The sequence below is a fragment of the Varroa destructor genome, unplaced genomic scaffold (genome assembly GCF_002443255.2).
Source record: "Varroa destructor unplaced genomic scaffold, Vdes_3.0 BEIS01000003.1, whole genome shotgun sequence".
NCBI lineage: Eukaryota > Metazoa > Arthropoda > Arachnida > Mesostigmata > Varroidae > Varroa > Varroa destructor.
Genome location: NW_019211456.1, coordinates 50,368,010 through 50,394,325, shown reverse-complemented (window position 1 = coordinate 50,394,325; position 26,316 = coordinate 50,368,010). Strand labels below are relative to the sequence as shown.

Sequence of the window (26,316 nt, the reverse complement as noted above, 5' to 3'; positions counted from 1 at the left end):
TCAGGAAGTGTTTAATCTTTGGTTTTTGAACCTTAACTTCAACCCGACTCGTAAATCCACCGTCTGTATGATCTAGTATATGCCATATACATTTATTATGCCAAGTTATTATGAATATGTATGTATTGGTTTGAGTGACATACATACACATGGTTACATATGCTTGAATGCTACTTACCAAAGGTAAGTAAACTAGTTTCATTGATCTAATACCGCTGATATCGAATTGATCGAAAAATAAAAGTCTTGAAATATTATATTTATAAAAAGTGATGTTCAAAATGATGAAATATTTTATTTATCTTGTAAGTTATAAAATGTTTTACCAAGCTTCGAACAGAGAACTTTCTCCATCATCCTTTTCATCGCTGCAGATATTGTGTAACGCCTTTTTCTATTCCTTTAATCTTTCTCGAATTAATCGCGTAAATAAGATATTTGATAAATTTTTCGCAGTGAACCTTTTCAACTCCATATTTACAATCCTAGGAACACAGATGTTGCGACTGGTAGCTGTTTTCGATTTGCATTCTTTTTTCCACTACTGATGCTGAACGGCTATTGAATAATCGGTGTCACCATTATTATATCGAACATCATACCAGAGATCTAGAAAGATCCAAAATATTACACTTTGTCAATGATATTAATAATGTCCTCGACCTTTACTTCTCCAAGACGACACTATCCATCATTTATTAATATTCATTATATTGCTCTAGTTAATAATAATAATCAGTTCACATCGCTACTCCGACTTATCTGAATATTGTTCAGGTTTTTTGACAAGAAAAATCTTTAGAGTCAGAAAATCTATTTTTGTGTTACTGGCATCTTTCTTATTGAAAAAACACCTTAAAAATACATGTATACGGTTGAAAATCCTGAGTGAACGCTCGAAGAATGAATTGATTCTTACATTTGCTGTTCTAAGCTTGAATGGTAGTCATCTTAATCACTTCCTCAGCATATGTACTTAAATGGTCACATTGTAATAGTATACACAGAGAGAGGACATCGCGAATACCTCCGTTCAAAAGGTGAAATGTGCCAGCGGCTACTACGTAGGAAGTTTTATTAGCCTCATACATAGAATACATTTTTTACTATTGCATCATAATTTTAAGAGCTTCATTAGCCAATACGCGGTAAAAATCGGGCTTGCGACCCACAACTCTGATCTTTGAGCATTCTAAAAACCACTTGACTTTCCGGTATATTTTCTTAATTTCATTATGCAATTATTTTGTAGCCCACCAGACGCTAATTTCGGGAGTGTGTCAAGAATCTGGTACACTCAGTTCTTGAGAAGATAATCACAGAGTTTTACAAGATGCATCAAAGTAACTTGAGTGAACTGATGGGTTTTTTTAAATACATCTTAGTGCTGAAAGCATGTTCGTCAAGTAATTCTGAAAGAAAAGTGCCCCCCAAAAACAACAGTTGCGTTCTATGCTATAACGTGAACAATTAACAGGTTTTCCGCATATGTGTACGGTAACCCATTTCAGTAAACGAAAGAGGACCTTATAAAAATAAAACTTAGACCCTTAGACTTCTATAAATAATCAGTGAGGCTCCCTAATCATTGAGTGTTGTTCTTTTCAAATGTTCGCATTATTAAACCAATCCGATTTCTTTCTGAACAACCTAAAATTTAAATATACGTTTACAGTTAATTACTTAACTATGTAAAAAGAGAAAATATTGTATAGAAAGTTACTATCAAAGCCAACTTGCTTGTTTTGGATAAGGTTGATCGTTTTTTTGAGCATTCTAATAATAACAGGATAATGCTATGCGATGATAATACCTTTTTTTACTTAGTAACCTGAATGATCAGACACTTCCGCATATAACTAAGCTGTTAAAAAGAAAAAATTGGTATAAAACTATGGAAATAATTGATAACGATTCGCAGAGCGCTTCGTAAGCATTTTTTTGTATCCTACGGTAACAAGGTCTCATCGCTGAAAACACCTGCTTTCATGAGTGAGTGTAGCGAACTTTACAGTACCATTGCCGGTAATATCATTGTTAATTTTAAATAAAACATCCCGCATTACCGAGTGACGTATTATTTCATTTACTATGATATTGCCTAAGTATCTTATAGTACTGCACACGCACTCAGTATTGTTTTTACTTTTCCGATGACATCGGGCTTCAATATCCTTCACTTGGACGCCAGTTTAAAGCTATGTTAGTTTTTCATCACCAGCTGCCAAGGTGTATTATAATATAGTATACATGTCGTTTTTGGGAGATACTTTTGGGTAAATGAAAACGATCCGTCCTAATATCACTATTTCTATGAATTTATTTATTAATAACATGAATCAGTAGCCGTATAAATTCTCTTATGATAGATTCTGCATGAATAAGGATCGTATGAGAAGACTGTCAGAGCCGTACCGTCAATATTGGTTTGACATATCTCTATCTAAAAAAATGTGAAACTTTGGCTTATGTACCAAAAGTATTAAATTAAGAAATATTTATTTTAGCAACACATTGTGGCAAAAGGTCTGGCCTTACTAAACAAACCTTATGTTAAACTGTTACAAGTGAATTCGACGGATTTTGAAATTAAATAACTTTTAAACTTTATTTTTTTAAAAAAAGAATTTTTTAATATGTGTTACAGGCACTTTACAGACTTACCCCGACAGCTTCTGGATAAGTAATGAGACTCTATGTTTTCGATTGCACTGCCAACAGTCTATCAATCTCTTGGGGAACTCGATACAGCGAGCTGCTTTGTTTTATTTTTAGCGAGTACCTATAATAGCGGATTTTCCGTTGTCCATTGTGAATACTGTTATGACCTTACGTCCGAATCTACTCGACACTGCTACTGAGCTTGATTTTTCTCAAGCCATTCTTTCACCTGGCGCCTCTCCGAGTGGCACTAAGAATTGGTGTGTACTTCGTCTATGGCGACTATGCGCTTTAGGCGAATTTTTTTTATCTATTAAAGTTCCGCACATTGCGCGTGCAATACGCCAGGCGCATTTCCGACTAGCCTGGGATCAAATTAAGGAGGATCACGCATTTTTTACTCAATTTCCGCATTATTAGTATTTGGATTATAATTCCGCAGTACATTAGATGTAGAATGCCACTTTTGGCATACAGAAATTTTAGATTTTGGTTTCTACTTCCGTGAGAAGCCTCCTTGATTGCGGCAATGCGTTTTTGTGCTATGGGTCCTGACACCTGGTCACATTCTTACTACTCTTCAGCAATCCAACTTACGTTTTTGAACCATTTGCACCATTCACGTGCTTAAGGTCTCCTTATTTATTGTTTTAACTAATCTTCGATGAACAAAAACTCAATCACTTTTTTTCACTCGATTTTCGACAAAGGATGTTTTTTCTAAACTGTTTTCCTGAATTTCTTCAGAAGTTAACTCGGCCGGCTTTCACTCACAAGTTCTTGGAACATCGGAGTATTTTCCAATCAAATTTCGTTTGCTAGCGGCGCGTATTTCAAAAGTTGTTTAATTTTAAAGTTCACCAAATTCGCTTGTAACAGCCTAATAAATTTTACTGTACCAGTTACCGTATGCGATAGCTGCAGCGAGATAACAAAATTGGTGCTGGAAAATCTTAAGTTTATTCCAACGGGATAACTGCAGATGCGTAAGCTTATAAAGCGAGCAATGCTGTATATATCTATGAACCTAAAATGAATATTTAGCTATGGAAGGAGCCAAAAATATAACCGGTTGTACAAGTTCACCTATGTGTTCACAATGAAATGAAGATGTGTTTTAACATTGTTCTCAGCCGGTTTTGAGCAAATTGCTAATAAATAACAATTGAAAACTTGAAGCAGCTGACGTAATTTTGATAAAAATTCCTTTCCAATTTATTTGCAGCGAAAAATGTAAAATAAAAAATTAAAAAAACGTTTTATGTAAAATAGACGTTTCTTAACGCCGCTTAATAGATCTCGTAGAGTGAAGTAAAAATATCATACCTGTTTCTATACCTACAATAGGTGTTTGCTTGTGAAACGGGTAAAAAAACTCATTGCAGTGTCTGTGTACGTTATGTGGCCATGGGATAAGGACAAAAATTTGAACAGTTTTTCTTGACTCTAATTGATAGATCAAGTAAGGCGATACGAAAAAATAATAGTGATACTAGCTAATCACTAGCAGGTCGGAGTAATAGAATCGAGTATTGCAACCGGACTATAACTTAGGTATAATATTAGTGATTCCAAATCGTAAAATTAGCAATATAACGAGGGGCCTAAACCATCAGGAAATCAGAGGAAACATATGTGGGAAAAAAGTTACTTAATAACTTGAGAAATGTTATTTGACAACGGATGGACTTACTATTTGCATCAGACTATCAAAGTACGCAGCACCAGTTAGCTAAAGAAAAACGATTTTTGTTATCTTAGTTATCAGCATTTTTCTATTATCAGTATATATTAGTGATAAATAAATTGTTTGATAATTAAGCTATGGCAACTACATGACTAATAGTTATATGATTAGCTTGAGAAACTTATAGTTTCTCCACGGTCAGAAGCTTCTTCAGGCTTATAAAGCATTTAGTTAACCGTAAAGCCTGACGTAAGGTTTCTTCGAAATATATTTATTATCAATATATCTCTAACTAATCCATGGCACTATAGCTAAAGTGTGGTCCTAATGGTTCTCCAATATTTCGACTTATCAAACTTATTTTTATGCCGTCCCGAACTCCTTACTTGAAAACTTTTGATTGAAATCAAGAGCCGATTTAAGTGACAGTCCCCAAATATCGTAGAGAACAAAACGATACTTTTCGCTGACAAAAGTAACACTGCAGTGACGGACAATGAAATTTAAATAAATTGACTTACCCGCAGATAAAGTAAAAGCAGAAAGATCACTACCCGTACAAACAAGTCATACTGTCGCTACTGGGCAGGATCAGTGTGCATGCTGATCTGGACGCAACAACTCGGCCTATTCAGGGGCGCTCTGAAACGCATTTTCAAGCAACGACTTCTTTCTTCGTCTTCTCTAATAAAGCGTATTTTTAGCTAATTGTCTATGTTAATAAATTAAGTGGTTGCTTCTGCGAACGAACCAATTTAAAGATGAGTATCGACCAATAGTTTCATTTACAAGGGGTCACTGTGTAGTGCAGCCTATGAAGCGAAGGTGTGATTGGGTTTTTCTTTGAAAATAACGATAGAATGGCAATGGCTGTCAAGATCTAGCGAGATTTTGTTACAAGCTTTTTTGTAAACCGAAATAAGAGCATTCTATGTAAAGAGCCTTTGGGTCCAACGAGATGGGGCAATTTGCTACACCGCGTGGAAAACAATCAATATGCTTGAAATCATGTCCCCAGGCCGACTGATTTTGTGTGCAACTGTAAAATCAAGTGAGCACTCAGTTCTATGATTTCGCTCCTCTAGATTTTTTTCTATGGGGCGATGTGAAGGGCAGTATGTATAGAACTGCACTGGGAACAAACCACAACATGAAACACCGTAAAATGTATGGTCCAATTGATGATGAGCTATGCAGAGCCATGGATCATGAATAAGCGAAATGCATCGAATTATGCAAACTAAACGACCTGAGCTGGGCTAACGTGAGAATAAAAACACAAAGAAACCCATTTTTGTTTTCCATCCCTGAAGCATGAAAATGGATTATAGGCTTTTGGCCCAATAGTTATTTTCCGATACCTGAATCTGTGCTTCGGCTATTGCTTACTTTTGCATAGTATACACCTGTTTCGTTTACTTAATTTTATATTAAGTTAAAATGCTTATACTGCTATCATTATTTAGAGTAACTAGAAGTGACCAAAATAGAGCTCAGAAGTGACAGCAACAGAAATTTACTGGAGCCAAAAGAGTAAGGAAATTCAAATAAAAATTATTTTTGTTTATCAGTGTACTTAAATTTTCAACTCGGCCCTCAAAAGGAGCCCCTTTACTACAACTGAATGAACAAAATGTAGATAATAAAAGACACATTTTAAGCAATTATAATATTTTTCAGTATTCAGGTTAGAATGACACTTTGTGGTTTTAAAGTGGCTCTAAAGACACTGCAGGCAATGACCGTTTAAGGTGCTCTCAAGAGCCGTTGTTTTTATGTATACATGACAATTTTGATAAAAACCTACAAATCCTGGCGCAGCAAAGCAGTTTTGTATGTTGATACACTTGTCGGCACATTTACGACGTCTAAGTTGTATTCATTGAAATAACCGTAAAATCATCCTAAAAGTTAGAAAGGCTATTTGAAACTGCATTTGAACTTGCTGTGCTTACGTACCTGCCTAGCATTTATCATCATGCTTGACCTCCGATAAGATCTGGTCTTTGAAATTAGCAAGATAGAAAAGCGTACGCACGAACATCAACCCTTTGAGGCCAACTAACATTTTTGCCGCTACTTGAATTCGGCAACTGTCGTTCTAAGTTTTTACTTGGAGTGCGTGGAATATATCGGTGGTTATACGGGCATTTCTCTAAACACACCGGTCTCTGAAATTCACAGAAGCAGATCCTTTTGAGCTGACAGTGCGGATACACGTTTTGGCCTAAAATCAAGCAAAAATTGCACTCATATGCAATGCTTTCTAGAAGATCCTAAGTACCATGGGCATCAAGATTTACTCTGTAGGAGACTATCATTTGACTAAACAAGGTACGAAGAGACCTTCAAAAAGCGCTTCTTTGTGGAAAATGAGCAACAATATTATAGGTAGGATCAGGACCTCTGATGTTCTTCTTTAAATATTAAAATGCAAAATAAAGAAGTGTTGGGACCAAAAGCAATTCAAGTATAACTATGCGTTGAACATTTATTGAATTGAGCGCGCATACATTATCCCCATTCTTATTTAATACGCTGACAGGGTCGATTTGCTATTTGACCAGATTTAAATGCTTTCTAGGCTACACTAAGTTCGCATCTGCCGTGTTTAGCTCTGAAACCTTATCAAATCATTACATTGTGCATAACTATGCTCACATATAAACGGAAAGCATTTAAAAACGAAACCTGCAAGTTTAAAAATGTAGGTTTACAGTTGAATTCGAGATGGAAAAAAAAGACGTGCGTTGTGGAGGAAAGTGTGCGGGCTAAAAAGGAAGCAGAGATGCTCACTAAGATGGTTGACAGTTGCTTATACATAATAAGACCACCAGATGTGTTTACGTAACATGCATTATGCGAGATTGCGCAAATGTTTCAAACTGAGCTATTTCTATTTCTACGTCTTTTTGCTAAGAAACTGCAGCCGATTGGCAAATGCTGATATAAATTTGAATGCTGTTCCCCTGATGTCTACAGAAGCATGGACAAACATGAGGATCTTTATTTGTCTCATGAAAGGACCTTTTGTCCACAAAACTAACACTGATATCATAAAGAAGGACCACGGTAGAAAGTGCTTGCCCTATTTGTAGCTTTAGGGACACTTGTATATAACCGATCAGGTTATCTGACCTAAGTTACACAGTTGATGACAATGGCAAGCTGTGGGTAACTCCTTTAAACTCAGCCAGCATTTTTTACCACCTCTGTTTTCTCGGATTGTCCTACGACTTTTATCACAGAGGCCTTAAATTTTCACATTTTTGGTGACCTAACAGTACTAACGATCGTACTTAATGAAGAATGTCGCGCATATCCATCTGAACGGTCTATTGAAGTTTCCGGCAGTTTTGTATTTAAGCATTTTAGGATGGACTACCAGACAAAAAACAATTTATGAAAGTGGGGTTGTAGTCGCATTTTGTGTAGAGGCCTCTCTCGATCTGTGGGAAATTCTCTTACATTGTATACATCTGACTAAAGGCACACGAGAAACGAGGCGCATCTGGACGACACTGTAACGTTCGAGAATGGGAGGTCACTCCAGCAATTGGTCCATTGGTTATACTTCCACCCCTTTTGCTGTGACTGATGAGAAAGCTTGAGGACCGACACTACACAAGCTATGTATGAACGGGTGATGGCCCTTTCGCGAAGAAAACTTATTAGCTGTCGCTCACGCAAAGCTCCACTATTTCAAATGCAGGAACTAGATACGCTTAAGCATGAACGCTATGAAAAGTTACTCGTTTCTACAGTGAATTTTGCTGCTTTGTTTTATATCGGTTTGGACGGTTTTTGCATCTTAAATATGTCGTTGATTTTGTAAGACATCCAAGTTGTCTCGTTTGAAGAAATAACGAATTCACTTCGAAGCCCAAACTTCAGATACAAGGTTATGATGAGGAAGAAATGTAAGGCGATGGAAGAACTTGCATGAGGTTTTACACAATTAGGAAACGACAAAGTAGGGAAGAGAGTCAGTCAACACAAACTTCAAAAGCTTATGTATAGGCCAGTACGGATTGAGCTATTGAGAATAGGACAGCTTAACCTTTGCGGTGTCTCCTGCCATAACTGCCATAATAAATAGCTTCTGTGCGCATCAATTTGTACTGGAGAAAACGATTTTGCTCGGGCATTGAACTGAAGACAACGGCAATAACGGTTGCTTGAAATTATCGTTTCCAGTACTTTTTTCTCCTAGGTGCACTAGAGAAGAGCACGAGGTGCCTAAGCACGAGCTTCCAAGTTCTTCAAATCAACTAGCATGAAGAAACCGTTGCATAGACATGTACACGTTATGAGAGGTGGTCGCCCTGTTAGGCCAAAACTGAAACGGATGATATTATATATAAAGCTGTTATCTTTGAAAGCACAGTTATTGAAAAAGCACCGAGTACCAGGTGCTGGGATAGATACCTAGACCTATACGCTTAAACCTTTCATACAAGACAATTCCGGAGTTGAATATCTCAGAAAACGTTGAGAGCTAGCAGCTATTGTTAAAGCAAACGCACTGAAACGGCAAGCAAGTACGAACCTGCGCGGTCAGATGAAATCTCAAAACGAATATATTTGTGGCACAACAGATATACGCAGATCTGAAAGTAAACTTAGAGAGGCACTAGATACAATTGATGAAACAGAATAGGTACTTTGGGGTCATATTGGAGACGCAACAGAAGAGGATTATACTAAGAAAAAGAGGCGTAAAGGAAGTATACCAAAGATGAGCCCAGAATCTCAGAGCTCCAGTTAAAACAGTATCAAATACAGCACACATTGATGTCCTACCATCTGACAGAAGAAATGGCTGGACTTCATACTTTCAGGGGTACCTCCATATAATTAGGAAAGCACAGGGACCTATTGTGTTCTGTAAGGCCTACAGAAGCAGGCCAACGCAGAAAACACTTTGCTCAGGAGCACAAAAAAAGAGAGCAGAAATACTACAGTGTGGACTCGGAAAGACTTTGATACTAAGCAACTTAGAAGCAACGGTGCTAAAAAGCTGTGATTCAAAGTTTCACGGTTAGAAAAAAGATGGAAGGGTACGCTAGACCTTCGCTAGGTGGACAGATTTTAGACAGCGACAAAGAATTCAACAGCCTAAGGCGTGCGAAGGGGATCTTAAGCCAATGTTAAAACAACAAGTTCAGACCTCCTTTTTACAATAAAAAATTTAGGCGAACAAAGGTTTCAATTTTAGTAAACGATCTTAGAAAACGATAGTAAACCTATCATACTGATAATAACTCTATCGTAATAGCCTTTCTTCGTTTATAATAAAAGATGCTATTGATTCATTCCAAACCTATATAACAGTAATTATCAGTTACCGAATTATAGTTTGATGAGCAAGTATTGAACAGAAAATCCTTTTGTAATAGTTAATACAATGCACTCGGATCTGATCGTGATACTCGAGACGGCGGCACCTATGTGCTTATCGAAGACAATCTGAAATTGTGTCATAGGTTTTTAGTGCAAAGAATTGTCAAGACGGTAACCTTCCTCACGCTGATACCGTTCTATTAGCATTATGGTAGCGTCATGCGACCGCAGAAGCAATCAGCAGTCTAGTGAGAAATCTGGGAGTTTTGCTTTGAATGGAAAGAATCATTATGATGAGGTAGATGTCTCAGCCGAGAAACAAAGTGATGACACGATGAGAACCGGCACGAGGGATGGCACAGCCAGCACGTGGGTGATTTCAACAAGCTACAACAAAGAGAGGACAAATTACCAATTACACTAATAAACGACAGATTTGAAAATATTCGGTACAAGCATTCAACAACACCATAATTTAATGTTAGATGGATAGAAGTGCTACAAAGATCTTTGTGCTAGTTATGGATATCATAGGTTCCGAATTCATTACACAACGACTTCCTGGCTGACTTGCGCTAGCGTCAAGGCGAAAGGGGAGAAACTACCGGATGTATTGTATGTGACAGTTCGACTTGCATTCTGCCTGAAGTGATCTTTAACAGCAGCAAAAACTCAGTAGATCTGCTACACGTAAACTATTTGAGGGTACGGGATGGCTGTAAATGCTGGGAAGCCGGAGCTCATGCCCGTGGACACTTTTTAGTGGATATCTCTGTATGCACGGAAGGGGTAATCTGCTTGTACATGCATGGTGGCAATCAAATTACTGGAAAAAGAAAGTGCTCAGTGTTCTTTATTTTCTATGTACACACGTTACGTTTGACATTTTATCAAGCCAAAATGCAATCGGCATCAAAGAAACTGATGTGGAAAAGCCGCTGCATGGGTATGTACGCAATGACCGCTCTGCTATACTACCGCTGAAATGGATAATTTTCTAAACGGCAATTGCAATCGAGCAGACGCCACCTTGTATTGTATGCAAGATCAATGCAATTGGATGCAAGGCTAATATCAGTCGTTGGCGCTTTATGGAGACTATACTTGAGCATGGCTTATCTAGCCATTACAAGGATCTCTCAGGCCTATCGCATGGTAGAATATTAAAGTTGATGCCAAACCAGGAACATGCAAGTTCTTTGGCGGCCAAGATGCAAACTAGGTTGTGTGTTAGGGATCTCAACCGCTCGATACGGACGCAGAATCATTTGTGTCAGAGTTAAGCCTAGGGACGTTTCAACGTGCACCAGTGTGAATGCTTGAAGTCATATTTGCTTGAGTAATACGGTAAGGAAATATAATAGTTGGTTAAAATTGATGGTCTACATGTTCCTCCTCAACGAACAGTGGTCACGGGCGTCATTGTCTACAAGAATCACTAGACTAGGTCCACTGCTTGGGCATTTGCTTGGATCTATTTTTTTCTGAAAATCCTTTATGATAATTGTCCTTTGCAAAGCTTCATTTTACTTCTCTAAATTTTCAGAGGCGAAGTATTAGGGTAGTCCGTACTTTCTGCAAGTACTCACCATCCTCAAAAGCAAGTATTCTTTTTCATCGACAAAAAATGTCGATGGAAGATGAAATTGATTTTGAGATAATCATTGTTTCAAAATCATATGCAATACTCCAAGGCAAGAGTACTTCTCGACTTTTCACAATGTGGTAGATAATAGCCCTCTACCAGTGAAGCTTTCTGATGTGGTATCCTAGCTCAATTAGCATTCAAATGATACTGCATAATATAACAGAGTGTTAGCTTTGAAAAGCCCATCTAACCTTGCTGTGATAATGAAAAACTTTCACATTTCATTTTCAAGTTGAAAAATCAATATAACCTATCTCTCGTTTATCTTACACTAGCTGATTTGTAGTAAGTTGTAAATGAGGGCTGTTGTCTGACCGCATATATGATGGCTGTGTCAATGGAGGCGGTGATTCTTACACAGTTCCACATTTCCCTGAGTAATATCTGCCGTCTTGTACTTTAACAAGTATGAGCATTCACGATAAACGGATGTGTCCTATGGTTCCACCGGAAAAAAATGTCTTGTTTCTCTAATTCTAAAACACCATGTATACCTGTGTTGTGATATACGTTATACACTAAGTAACAGACGTCGCATACTCTAGAAGCTGCGCCATAGTAATGCGCTGGCGCTACACCACGCTAAAACTCCGATGGAGCCCTCGTGTTTCGCCACATTCCGGCAATTTCGAGCACCTAAAACGCACTATTACGGTTATTATTATGTAACATTTACTACTTTGTCTTATAATAAGTTTTGGGGTCCAGCTGGCTGGTCGGTCGGCCTCACAATCAGTTGATCAAGCAGAAAGAATGAGAGCTACCAGTAGTGCTGCGGGGAACATTTCCAGAGGAACGAAACGATCATCTCAATTCTCAAACGCGTAACAGCCGTCTTTCTAACCTTCACTTCGTAACAGTTCCCGTTACTATTATCAATACACCATATATGCGGTTGTTTATTTCTAGCCCAATCGTGTCATGAAATGTCTTTCTGCGATGTTAGTAAGACGCTAATACACAACACGTTGTTAACTATATCGTTAGAAGTTGTATCGCATGCTTAAATCTATAGATTATGCTTGTAATCATAGGTCCACAGTGTCCTTTCGATACGCTATTTAAGAGAGATGAACAGGACCCCTTGCTCCGTCTCTCACAGTCATCCAGTAGCAGCTTTCTTGCTAGAAGCAGCTGTGTCTTCCCCTAGATATACGCAAGCAGTGCCCGGTGAGGTAAGTGGTTAACAATTGGCCAGTATAAACCTTCAGACCCAGAATTAATTCTCACGTGAACATGCAGACAGCAGCTGTCTATGGGCGCCACTGTATTAAACAGACAAGTTTACAAAGAGTCAAACGAAGCATGACAGCTATATAAATGTCACTGATCAGATATAGACTTCGATGAACATTGTTAGCGCTGCCTCTATTTCCGCTTCCTTCAACTGGATGACGTTAGTAACCATGTGTCCTGTGTTAAATCATCATGTTAAAACAACAGCTTCTTCGATAATCAAGTAATAGTGGTGGCAATATATACGAGCAAGTGAAAATGTATTTGCAGTTGAGCCTAGTAAGCTTAGTATGCGGACAATATGAGCAGATTGCGCCTGTTATAAAATTTTCATCGTTCTACAGTGGGTGCATCGCCGTTTCTGAGGTTTGTCGCTGAATCGTCGGTCCGTGGAACATGGCAAATCGAACAGAGATAAACTCCTGTTTGTCTAAGGGGTGGTCATTTTCAAAATACGAAAACGTTCTCGCTAGGATGCTGCCCTCGGGACCTTCTGGTGATGGAACACCCCGAGGAAGCACTAGATGACGCGCTTGATTTCAGAGATGTCACCCAGAGAGCGAATGCTAAGGTATTAATGCGCCTCGTAGAAAAACACTAAGCTCGATAGTACAGGGCACATCAAAGCTACCAGAACATGGGAAGTCATCCCAGACCTAAGGGAATGGCATGACCTATCGCAAGATGAACTATCGTATGTATTACATTACATATCTCTCTTACACATTTTAAACTTTAACTGGGCATGGACGGTTTCAAACCTTTATAATAGGTAAGGCCCTCACTGATACGTATGTTTTATGCGCATTGCACGGGGAAGACAGCATGGGTTACACAGTGGCGCGATGCCCAGGCCTACAACAGGCACAAAGCGATCAAGTGTTCTTGGACCTCAAAAGCCGTACAACAAAAAGAATAGTCGTAAATATGTTCTCCTCCTAGATTTCCTAGAAGCGCTTCTGAAGAATACATGGGAAATACCATAAAGTTGGAGGAAGAAAAATAATAGGCAAGGGAAGACAGAGTTCTTGAGTAAAACGGAAAAGTAATCGAGGATGACGAAGCCGAGGCAGTACCCTAGGTAGCAGAAGCTCAGGTCAACTCTATTAAAGAGGAGTTAATTGCACGCCAAATGATGCCACTAACGAATCAGGCGTGCATCGGAAGTTCATAAAATCATACAACAAATGGGTTCTTTAATAGTTACAAAGGTCCCACGGTATCCAAGACAATAGGTAATCGTAAAGCTCGCAGGGAGTCAGAAATAACGTTTTCGTCTCAGGACTGTGTCGCAAAAGAAAGTTGTATCGTAAAAGCAAAGGCTCGTTCCATATAACCTTGTTCACGTAATCTTTCAGTATCGTACATGTATATATATATAGAAATTCTGAACTCATAGTTCTATTTCCTCTATATGAAATTTTCATTAACACATGCTTATAATTCCGTGACAGGTAAGCACAGCCTATAGGCCCGCATGGAAGCCTATTTTAGCTTACAAGATGGCATTTGATCACTCTGATAGCGTACCTCATATAGTCGTCATTGAACAGGGCATTTTCAGCCACCGTGACATTAAATATTTAGTTTTTATAATTTCGTCAACTACTCACTAAACGTCACTACTTTTATCAAATCGAACACTGTTTTTTTTCTAAAAACACTTATATATAACTTTACCTACAAACATTAGTGCATACTGTCTGTTTATGTGTAAAGTTGTCTTGTAGTTATAAAGTCTATATCGGTATATTCGTGTCTACAAACACTTGTCAGAAAATATTTGAAAAATACGTGTCAGACACCATGTTTCACCCTATTAGTTGGTTGCCAGCATCGCACAAAGCTGCGTGTAACTATTTCATCAATCTCAACTAAATAGCGTGACTCGTTGTAGTATCACTGACCCATACGTGCTCTGTTCGTTTCTCACTCCAGCATTATTCAAATGCACGTACAGCCTTTTATTTTATTAAAAATTTAACCTGTTTTCGTAATTTTTATCACTTCCGGTGCAGTTATTTTTGTTATCAGTATTAGTTATAGTCCTTTGTATGCATGTATAGCGGTAAAAACGCGATTATCACCTAATCAGCATCTAGCATGCGGAGCAGCGACTCCTCAGTTGTTTAAAGAAATTCACAAAGATAGTTTTTACGCATATAGGCTGCAAAGTGCAGGTTTCATAGCATACGTCTATATCAGGAACACTTAATTTACTTTAAGAAAAAAAAGCGACCTTGATTGGAACAAGGTATGATATATATGTATACATAAGTCGAGCCGAAAAATCAATGGACAGTTTGAACATTTTTTTTTTTTGACAATCGGGAAGTTTTAGTTTCACATCTGCTGAGGAGACGCGCGAATTACTGCAATAAAGAGCGGATTTAATTGGGCATTTTAATATAGTCTCTAGATTTTACAATAACTATGTCGTGCAGGACATTCTGATATTCGTAAGGCCATTAGAATGACCTTAGTCATCGTTGTTGTAGCTATTACATCCTAGACATTCACTGACGCTACGGTATTATGACATAATACTGTACGAATATCTATTTCAGCTTATTATTATTACGATGTTATCTCTGACATGCTGAGAGGTCGACAATGTGATTTACATTGCTCTGTCTGAACCAAGCTCATTCGCATCATGAGATTATATTTTTTTTAGCTTTGAATCTATAAATGTCGCGAGACCATCCTGCGGATCATTTGGGAAACAATTTACTGCAAATATTTGACACGATTGGAAGATTATGCATTTGTTAAAGTACTACCACGCCGGACACCTTTCAGACGTGCGTCTCCGGTGCATTCTTAAAGCCAAGTTTAAAATTTGAGAGTACAGAAAGTTGCGAATGCTCAATTGATAGCTCAATGCATAGCTCTATAAGCGAAGGTTTATGAAAACTCTTTTGCACTCCCTCACGCATTGATATCAGTCGTTGGGTCAGGTGAGAGCATGCCCCCTGGCCAACAACCCGCCTGCAGAAGGATGCCATTTTCCAATAACAGTACGGCCGAAGGGGCATATATGGCGTAAAGTATGGCACCTTAGAAACATCGTTATTACTTTCAGTAATTAGTGGGTGAGAGAACGGTTAAAAATTTTCCATAACAACAAAGTAGGGGTGTTTCCAATAGCTTCTTCAAAAATCCTGAACGCATCGGGGGGGGGGGAACATAATAGGAAATGTAAAAAATGTGTTTTTTTTAACCTTACGATCCGCACGTAAGTTTTGCTGAAAAATTTAACATACAGGGTTTACGAAACGAAAACATAGCATCATTAAAAGTACTGCTAGAGAAATTACATTCTAGTGTTTTTGACAACGCATTGACAAAAGAGAATGAATGATGTGCAAATATCGACAAAGATATTGGAGGAATTGCTAAACGTTTGTCTTTTCGAAGTATTAAAATAGTAAATACTCTGGACAAAACTTTGTATTCTTGGAAATATCCGAACTACTCTTGGAACGCATCGGTCGACAATAACGCAGTTGACATCGAGGTATCGCGCCGATTTGACCTGTTTTCGTCAACTGTTAGCGAAAATTGAACACGAACGCGAAGCCACTTATTAATTAAATTTAGGAAGTATAGTTTTCTAAAGAACCCACCCACATTTGTCGAGGGCAAGTTCATTAATTTACATTTCCATAATGAAATGACGTAATAATACCGCAGTACGCTATTACATAGGTATAATGATGAACGATGCTTAATTTAATCATATACGCTGTAAATATTGTAGCAGCATAGCTTGGCTCTTTTCTTTTATTCGTGGCTCCTATGTGTCTATGAAACTTTCTGTGCGTTTTTTATATTGGCAATTCTATACGTTAAGCTGGATTTTTTGATGGTTAGCTTTGTTAAATAACGACCGAAGCTTTTTTTCAGTAGCGTGTTTTGTTTATGCGCTTTGGTGGAACTTTTTCCGATTTTTAAGTAGCTCTGAATTTAAATTATTTTGGTTAATATAATGCATTGGCAAGACGAGCTCTGAACCCGTTTTGATTCGTCTGCTGCTGCTGCTGCTGCTAATGCCGCCGCTGCTGCTGCTAATGCCGCCGCTGCTGCTGCTAATGCCGCCGCTGCTGCTGCTAATGCCGCCGCTGCTGCTGCTAATGCCGCCGCTGCTGCTGCTAATGCCGCCGCTGCTGCTGCTGCTAATGCCGCCGCTGCTGCTGCTAATGCCGCCGCTGCTGCTGCTAATGCCGCCGCTGCTGCTGCTAATGCTGCTGCTGCTGCTGCAAGTAGATGTTTGTCGTCTTCAAAAAGTGTAACGTTCTCTCCCATACAGACATGAATTAAATCGCCGATATTGAGATTCAATCGGGCCGGCTGTTTGAAAAGACTGCTTAGTAAGCCTAAGTGAAGACCAAGTCAAAATAGAATCAAGCCGAGAGGCTAAGCAGGTGCTCAAAACAAAAGATCAATGAGAAATAAAGTAAACGATCTTAAGCCATTTTATCGTATCCACAGTAAATCGATCGGCAAAAAGGGACGAACAGAATACGAAATGTGTCAGTTTAAACACAAATTCATAAGACCCGATCGTTATATTTGGTATGTCCAAGAATCAGATCCCGGAAACTCAATAATTAACTGTAATATCTCTTGCAGAGGCGAGATCGTCTCAAGGCGAATAAAACCAATATAGAAAAACCAACAATTTAAACAAAAGAAGCACTACTTAATAGATTCTAGTAAATTTAACCCCTAGAATAAGAGAAATTGCACAACGGCGTATCCTTTTGCAAAGTCTCACAAGAAGCAAGCTACCAGACATTACCAAGCATTATAGCCTGGTGATTGTTGAGTATACCAAGGAATGATCGTACATGCCTATAATTCCGTCTGTATATGCAACACTACAAATTTCGAATAAATAGAGATTGGACGAAACAGCGATCGCATATTTTATTATCAATACAATCATTTAGTTTATCCTTGGATGCGCGCTCGTGCTCGATCAGTGTCGGCTTGAGTTTCTACCTGCATTGCACTGCACTGCACTGCTCGTAAAACAGGCCCATAAACTTGATCAATGTAGCCCCGATAACATTACGCTACAAATTCGATGCACCGAAATAATGTATCTGAGCCACCTAGAATTACATATGCGATCATTTGAAAAACATATTAATGTTAAAGCTGGCGTCTGTCGAGAGATGTAAGACGCTACAGAAAAATGCTGAGTGAATTTCCGATTAGCGGCTTAGTCACTTTGCAACTTAGTGGCAAATCGAAACTCGGGCGGATTGCAACTATCAGGTAGAAGGCAATATTGGGAACCCTCTATATCTCGTTCCACAATCGCTCTACCGATTTCAGTAGCCACGTTGTCAATTCGAACAATTCTAGCGACTGTCGCCATTCAACCTGTGTGATATTATCACATCTTGCTACTACTGAGGCCTTGTTACTGTTATCTCGATATATCATTACAATCCCATTATAGACTGCTTGAGACACCAAACAAGTGAGCTACATAGAGGAGTTGGTATTTTCACAAAAGTTCCAATAGCAAAGTACCTTTTTCCGCTAGCTGGCTGCAACACAAGTTTGCTGTGCGCTTCTAGCGGAACTTCTTGAAGTTCATCTAACGCCAGTACTGCTACTTACAACTATTACGAATCGGACCCTATCATAAAATTAAGCAGAAGCTATTTAGTTTAACTAGAAACTACGACACAAATAAGACCGTTTTCCTCAAACTTACGGTTTTTACACTTGTAAAAAATGGGTCTTATCGCTACAGTCTTCGAGAAGTCCGCTTCTTCTGTGCTCATGTACTGTCGCAAATATGTTTGAAACTCTTTCAATTTGCTCAGAAAATAAAACGTACGTGGCAATAGTCTATTTCTGACCTCCCTTCGTCTGTCTCTCTACACCCGCAGGAAGACGTACCTTTTGAATAACTGATATTGTAATAATCTGCTTGTACGCTCGCTGTGTGACATCATTAGCAGACCAGACTCGAGCCTGTGTGGTCATAACGAGGTTTCTAGCTGGAAGACGTTCGGTACGGGAGGAATATGCTTCACAGCTTTTCCAATAGTTGGGTAGTCAGATAGGCAATAAGTGAGCTTAAACGCGCCTTGGTTTACAGAAAAGCATATTATCCCGAAAGGATTGTTTCATCTACTGCTTTCATGGTGCTTAGCTGATTATACAAAATGGAATTCCACAGCGATAATTTCAGTGGTTGCTCAGATCTTCGTAGGCGTATGGCCGAACGTGCGACCTGCTTTGATAACCTTTTAAAGAAGCTGATGCAAATTTATCATAACGTACTTTAATGGGTATAGCATCGGGTTTAGTAAGAAACTGCTGAAAAATGGGTTGGCAACACATGTGTTACGGAAGCCGGCTTTGGAAGATGTAATGGCTCTGAAGGAAACAGTTCGGTACGTTGCGGGTTTCGTAATGCAATGTTTTATCGTTAAGTTAGACGATACATTTTGAAGCATTGACCTTCAATCAAATAGGCTATATGTGTGTGTGTGTACTAATGCGGTTGTATATTAGTAGACCTGGGAATAAAAGAGCTTCTACCTAAGCTTGCAGGGTAAGATTTCATTGGGGAACACTACGAATACGTAAATCGTCTTGATATTCTCTTTAAGGAACATTTTTAATAACCTAGAAGTTAAGTACGCGACTGACAGCAGCACATAGTTGACCACGATAAAACATAGGTTTCTTAAGAGAGTTGTTTGTAGTTATGGTTCATGAATTGTCATGTAAATTTGAAATGTTGAGAATAATTTTTGAGCGTAATGTGACCTTTAAATGATGTGTTTTGAGAATTACAGGGACCTTGAACGATTGCTCAATGTACGTGCTTTTCTATTTTGTGCCATTCCATTTTTCTGCAGAAGTTTTATAGGTTTTCGAATGATCTGTGCTCGTAGATAAGATACAGCATTTGTTTGCTGACAGTGGAATTAATTGCTAGAATTTTCGAAAATTTATTTTCGTCCATATTTGTAACAACATCTAGGAGTATTCGGCGCCTTCTATATTATCTACATTTCATTATAAATTGATTTGCTGCTAGAAATAGGATGAAGTACGTTTTTGTTAATAGAAAAAGCGACATTACCTGCAGTACAATTAAAAAGATTTCAAGGACCCCAAATTGTTTTTAAGTATGCAAACAAAGCTTATTAGATAGCGTAGATAATCACTACAAATGATAAATCAATTGAAAAACATTTTATTGATAATAACAAATATCTTCATAAACTTCAGTGTACGTAACATTACAAAACTGTACTCATAGTCAAGCACAAAGAGAGTGCTCCTGTCTATACACGTCTATTTCGGAGGAAAAAGCTACCAGTAAGATAAAAATACTATGTTCTATCCAATCATCTGTAAAAAAATTATTGAAGAGGTAGTAAAAGTTGTTACGTGTTTAGTAGGCAGTAATTAGTAGTTAGTAGGCAATGGGGCGATGCCCGAAACTTTTGAATTCGGTTGTTCGTCCCGATTCATTATAGATGTAAAAATAAAAATAACTAACGAGAATGAGTGTAAATCAAAATGGTGCCTTTCGATTTCTTTACTTTTTTTCTAAAGCATTCTGTAGAGTCAATCATAACGCTTACCAAGGCTTTCGACCCAAATATGGATATCAGAACTTACAAGTGGATTACTAACTTCTTGGGAAATCGAAGTTTTATTAGGCTTTTTAAACTGATACGATAGATTGAGGGTCAACAATAGATGCCCACTTGACCCCAGGAGAATCCTGTTTAGAGCCTTTATTAGCTGTTTTTATTTATTTTACATAGATATATGGATCCTCGATGGATGACATTGATTGTGTGTACACATGAAACCGATAATTAATACCAATTTTGAACGTTATTAGAGACCTGGGTGTTGAAATTTCGGCAGTGTTAGTTGTAGTCAGTATATGACGAATATTGAAACCTGCCACTCTACCTATTAGCATGATTTTTAGGTGCTTTACGATGAAAAAGCGAGAATTTTAGACAAACCATTTGCGGGTCGGCAGCAGCACCGGGCAACCAGAAAGCTTCTAATCCGAATGTTGGACACGTACAAATTGACGTACCTTTGTATTTGCAAATTTCTTCATAAAGTTTATTAACTTTATCACTTATTCACGTACTACATCGAGGTATGACGCCTTGAAGAAAACGTTCAACAAAATCTATCTCTTTAGAAATGATTAGTTTTGCATATTGCACGTGAATGTAAGTAATATTCATATGCGCAGTAAACCTAGTAAGTAAAACAAACCAGCACAGGTTCCAAAAAGGCAATTCCTGAAGAGAACTAACTTTGCCTATTGATGGGAAATGCGATTCATGTGCCGAGGAACACAGTTTTTGTGTTCTTGTTATTAAATTAACGTGTGATTTAGATAACTTGTAAAATATGTTTGCAAGTTCGTAGTCCATATTAATGTCAGTGAAATAACAGCAAATACATTTGGAACTCTTTAAGACCTTATATTCATTACATAAAAAATGACGAAGTGTTCGGTTCAGAGCTATGAGGCATCGCCTGTAGTAACTTAGTATTGTCTCTAGTTTTGCTGTTTCTAGATGTTATTTATGTTACGTAAAACTGTCACTTAATATTTGGACGATCTCAGTTATCTTCTGATGTGGCTTTGCGGTTTGTGTAATATCAAAAACTTATTCGTACTATTCGAATAAAATATAAAGCATTATATTGTGTCTAATATAGATTTAAAAGCCGAACGTCAAATAAGTGGAATAGTCCAGTTGAGTCAGTTGAGATATCAAGTATGCGTGTGTAGTTTATATGTACAATAGAGCTGATCCCTGGAGGTAGAGTTATTTAACAATTTTTTTCAGTGTGACTTAATATATCTCAGAAGTAAAGTAACAACCACAGCTCAAAGTTGAGTGAACTCAACTCTAACAGATATCCACAGCTTCGTCAAGATATAAACAAACAGTCTTTCCGCCATTTAGACTTTTTTGTGAGCTAAATAAATTGAACAGAACAAAATCGGCTCGGACCTATATTTTCCGTTCCGATAGGTATTTGTCAGTTGGGGTCTTCATCGTTTGAATGTTCTTCTGAATGGATATATATCCGAGATTTCTACATTACTAACACACAAACGACTCTCGGATTGCATAGGGTAGATGTTGAAATCCATTATTTGTTCCATTTCGTCGGTTTAAATTTGGGCTTGTATTTCCCATTTTTTTCAGCTTTTAATTTCTTAATAAGAAATCATTGTTGTGTCGATCGAACTTCTTTTATCGTCCTTAAAAAGGCCTACGCGCAGGATCGGCTAATAACTAATAATTAACAATAGTAATAAAAACGTGCGTTTCATGGTTCGGAAACGACATGACAAGAACAAACTGTTACACTGATTAGTTATTAATTACTGACTTGCATTTTTACTCATTCTCACGGTCATTGGCATCATTAGCTAATAATATTCAAAATACGTTAAATATTTTACTTACGCTTCCGTATTATCATCACTAGTGACTAAAAACCTGTTTATTGCAATAATGATCCCCTTGCACGCAACATATTTCTTCACTCTTATTTCGTTATAACAATTTTTAGATTGCTAAGGTTTTTAGGTATTCTTGAGCATAACCGCTGCGATGTTTAAATTTCCCGCTCGCACCTTTGGCGGGTGCGGCCATCTTTAAATTCAATCAGTTTGAAATCGGTGGCTGAGCGCGCTGCAGTTGCGAAACATTAACAGGAATTATTGCTCACCTTTTCAATTCGGAATCAAAGTTTCGGCGACAGCCGACCTTATTAAGCACCTGGAGTTAAGAATGGCTCCAAACGATCGCCTAGCTCAATTCAAAAATCACGGGAAAGATCTTGAAAGTGGCCGGCTGCGTCGCAAGGAAGACGTCATTGAACTACGTAAAGCTCGTAAAGATGAGCAGCTCTCAAAACGACGCAACATTCATTTGGATGCAGAGGAAGGTGACTTCGACGAGGGTGACAACAACAATCCAATTACGCCTTCAAAAACAGGGGATCATCAATCCATTCAGGACATCGAACAACTCGTGAAGGGTATGTAGATCGTCGAATCCATTCATAAGAGCCTTGCTTACTCAGCCTGGATATGCTAATATCACTGAAATCAAATAATATTCTCTGTGTCTGTTATCTAGCAGCGCCATATCGAGAAATGTGATCCGATGCTTAAAATACGTTGCAGACATATAGGACACGATAGTTGCGCTCATGGACATTGACTGTATGCCATGAGTAGGCTAAATTTTTCCAAACAAAGAAATCGAGATTCTTCCTCAGATCAGTTCCTTATCATGCCTATTACTCAGTATTTAGACGCAAATTCTAAAGCTTATGTAAAATGTCATAAACGGTATTAGTAATTGTGTGGTATCAATGTTGTATTACTTACGTGGAAAATTGCCAGTACGGTAAACTTGGTACGCTTCTCCGTTGAAAAAACGATCGGAGATTTCGATACGTGTTCTCTGAGTTTGTTGTAGTTCTCGGAAAATTATATAAGGTGGAAAGAATTGTTAAGTGTGTAATACCTGACGCATAAGTTATCCCTGATTGAATAATCGTATTAGAAGTTGAGTTTTGCAACTCCGCATAAGAGTACGATTCATTTGCTTCCTGTTTGGTTCCGTCAATGCTTCCACTAATTGTCGAATTATTTGTAAATTTGAGTAATAACTGTGACTTATTTTTCGAGTAAAGCACTACGGAGTGCAAATGGTGCTTGCATACAGGAGAGAGCAACTCAATGTCATGATTTTCCTAGGATAGTTTTTTGTGTTGAAAAACGCGCAAGTTCTTTTTACAGCCTTGTTTTTTCTGTTGATTTAGTTATCAGACCATTCCTGTCTAAAAAACAAGAGTGAGAAGCGCTAAAGCCGTTTGCAGGATTGTCAACACTAACAAACAGGAAATTGTTATGTTTTAAAGAAGAAAAAAAATGTAGTGTTCCAAGCTTGTAATAGGAAATTGTTCCTTTTTTAGATATAGCTAGTTTGCAATAGTTGCAACTATTAAGCCCATCAAACACGCCTTATTTTATTTTCTATAGTTCTAAGTACCATTTTTGGCTTATTATTGTTTCAGGTATCTATTCTAGTAATGTGGAAACTGTCTTGAAATTTACGCATTTATCTCGACGTGTTTTATCTAAAGAACGGAATCCGCCAATTGACAAGTTCATCGAACTCAATGCTGTACCTAGGTACGTATAATTGTTTATGCAATTATAGAATAATTATTTCTTAGTACATGAAAACGAGGTAACGTAACATAATTATTTTAAAGAGTGTCTTCACATCTTCTAGTCTATTTTGTTTTTCTTAAGCGAACGCTTGTTGACTTTTAAATTCCCACGGATAAAGTGAACAATTAAGTGTTAATAATAATGAATTTACACGAATAAAAATGTATCTGTTAGCATCTTTCACTGATATAGCTTATCTTTTTTTTTTTATATAATATATATAATATTCCGCTAGAGGCAAACATCTCCAAAACAATCTATATGCGATTGATTGAAGTCACTGTTACCGAGTACAACTTGATATTCTGTCTTGTCCAATCTTGTCCTGTTACCGTAGAACTCTATTGTGATTATTTTCTGTTCTTCAGCTAACATTTTCGCTCATATTTTTCTTCTTACATATTATTATTTTAGTTTTCCTTGTTTTACGGCTTATTTTATTTCCTCTTTCCTGTGATTTATATTAGGTCCTGTTTGTGTAGTAGTGCAGTAATAACGTGTTTAGGTTTCAAACGTTAATTTGAACTTGTTTTTTAACAACCTTTGAACAAAGTTGTTCAAAAATGAAAGTTAATTTTATATTTAATATTCATATTAGTTTAGGAGATCTTAGCTCTAATTGAACATAAAGTAATATTTATATATAAATATTACTAATTAATTATTAAATATATATATATATATACTATATATATATATACTATATATAAAGTTGTAAGTCCAGATGGTGTTTTATCTGATGATCCATCGAAATCTTGATATACTCTTGTAAAGATCTTAGCACGCTCTCTGCGGTACTTCTTCCTAAGAAAAATACGCCTTTTACGAAACGAACGACGATATAATCGATTCCTCCGCTTTCTATACCCAACTCGTGTAACACCACGTCTCCGTAATGCCATATTAATAGCAGAATGAACACTTGGACCCGCAAACGGCGGATTCGCATAGACAAAATTTCGAAAGAATCCAGGATTCTTAATAGCTGCTCCAACCACTACAGGTAATGCTGATGCTATTGATCGTCCAATACCTCCTCGGGAAGAATATGATTTTATATTTGTATATGGTCGACTTTTACCTTTTCCTATCCTTAATAAAGGAATATTATCTTCCATTTAAATATTGCCGATAAATATCGCAGTTAAGCTTCTTTGGCAGCGCCAATAACAACTTTTTTTCTAATACTTAATTTTATCTTTGCGATATGTAACCTCCTGTTAATATGGATAGGATTTCCTATTCCGCAAACTAAATCACCCTTGAGTTTCTTTATCTCTACACTTAAGATTCTTATAAAGTGATCTTGCTTTAGCATAACACGTATCATATCATCCAAAGTAAATACATCATTTGCAGCATAATCCATCTTTGCCTTAGCGGACAAAGAGTCCACTTATATAGTGGATATCTCGCAATATGGGAGAGGGGCATCGGTGGTACTGCTATAAGAACAGAAGTCGGTCCGGTAATACTAACGGACCGACTATGGAAAATCGCAGTATAAGAATCCGACGCGTAGCATGGACTTTAAACAATTATACAAATATAGAAGTAGCATCATTGCGTGCAAACGTTGCCAATTTTCGTTATATTGTCTGGGGATACGAAGTTGCCCCAAACACCCTTACGCCCCACTTACAAGGTTATGCAGCTCGAGGAATACCAACGACCATAGACAGATTCAAAGCCTTAATCAGCTCTCGTGCACATGTAGAAATAGCAAGAGCAACAGAAGAACAGAATCGTGCATATTGTGTAAAAGGAGGTAATTACGAAGAATATGGAAGAATCAATTCTCAAGAACAACGAAATGACCTGCACAACGTCGTGGATACTTTACTGGATGCTACAGATGACCCAATCAACGCTGTTGCTACGAATCACCCTGTTGCCTTCATTAAATTCGGACGTGGCATCAGAGATTTGGCATGTCAGTTACGCCTGGGAACTAAGAGAACACACAGAACCAAACTGTGTATTGTATGGGATTACCCAGGTACAGGCAAAAGCTTCGGTGTTCGTCAATGTGCCGAAAAATTGGTTGGCGAAGATGAAATATATTATAAAACACGTGGTAATTGGTGGGACGGATATTCAGAGCAGTCATCATCGACGATTTCTATGGATGGATTAAATACGACGAACTACTCAAAATATCGGACAGATATCCTTACCAGGTACCGGTCAAAGGAGGATTTGCCAATTTTATTTCTGATTGGATATTCATTACCTCAAATCAACACCCTAAGGATTGGTACCATTTTCAAGGATACACCTTCACTGCTTTACAGCGGCGCATTGATATCTTGATTCACATCCCAGATCCCAAAGAATCGATGCCATATCGATCCTTTCAACATTTTGAATGTAATGATACTTGTGATGAAATAAAGACTATTTTTGGCTTCTGATATGTTTTGTTTTATTTTATTCTTTTATTCTTTCCAATAT

The 26,316-nt window shown here is 37.7% G+C and overlaps 1 protein-coding gene and 1 long non-coding RNA gene across 3 annotated transcripts in view; one reads left to right on the top strand and one right to left on the bottom strand.

Annotated features, from left to right (window-relative positions):
- Nucleotides 1-332: 332 nt before the first annotated feature.
- On the bottom strand, nucleotides 333-22,288 carry LOC147757095 (uncharacterized). Its single transcript, XR_015324813.1, has 4 exons — nucleotides 22,079-22,288; nucleotides 6,308-6,519; nucleotides 4,870-4,990; nucleotides 333-609 (listed from the first exon to the last, which is right to left on the bottom strand). It is a non-coding gene; the product is annotated as an uncharacterized LOC147757095 (long non-coding RNA).
- LOC111247703 (importin subunit alpha-1-like) overlaps nucleotides 22,279-26,316 on the top strand; it is a 14,408-nt gene continuing 10,370 nt past the window's right edge. Inside the window, exons 1-2 of one of the 2 annotated variants that reach the window (XM_086984998.1) lie at nucleotides 22,279-22,655; nucleotides 23,703-23,820. In XM_086984998.1, coding sequence (XP_086841124.1) covers nucleotides 22,406-22,655; nucleotides 23,703-23,820 — 368 coding nt within the window. In that variant the 5' untranslated portion in view covers nucleotides 22,279-22,405. The remainder of the gene's footprint in view (nucleotides 22,656-23,702; nucleotides 23,821-26,316) is intronic. The other variant, XM_022798961.2, reaches the window with a different exon arrangement.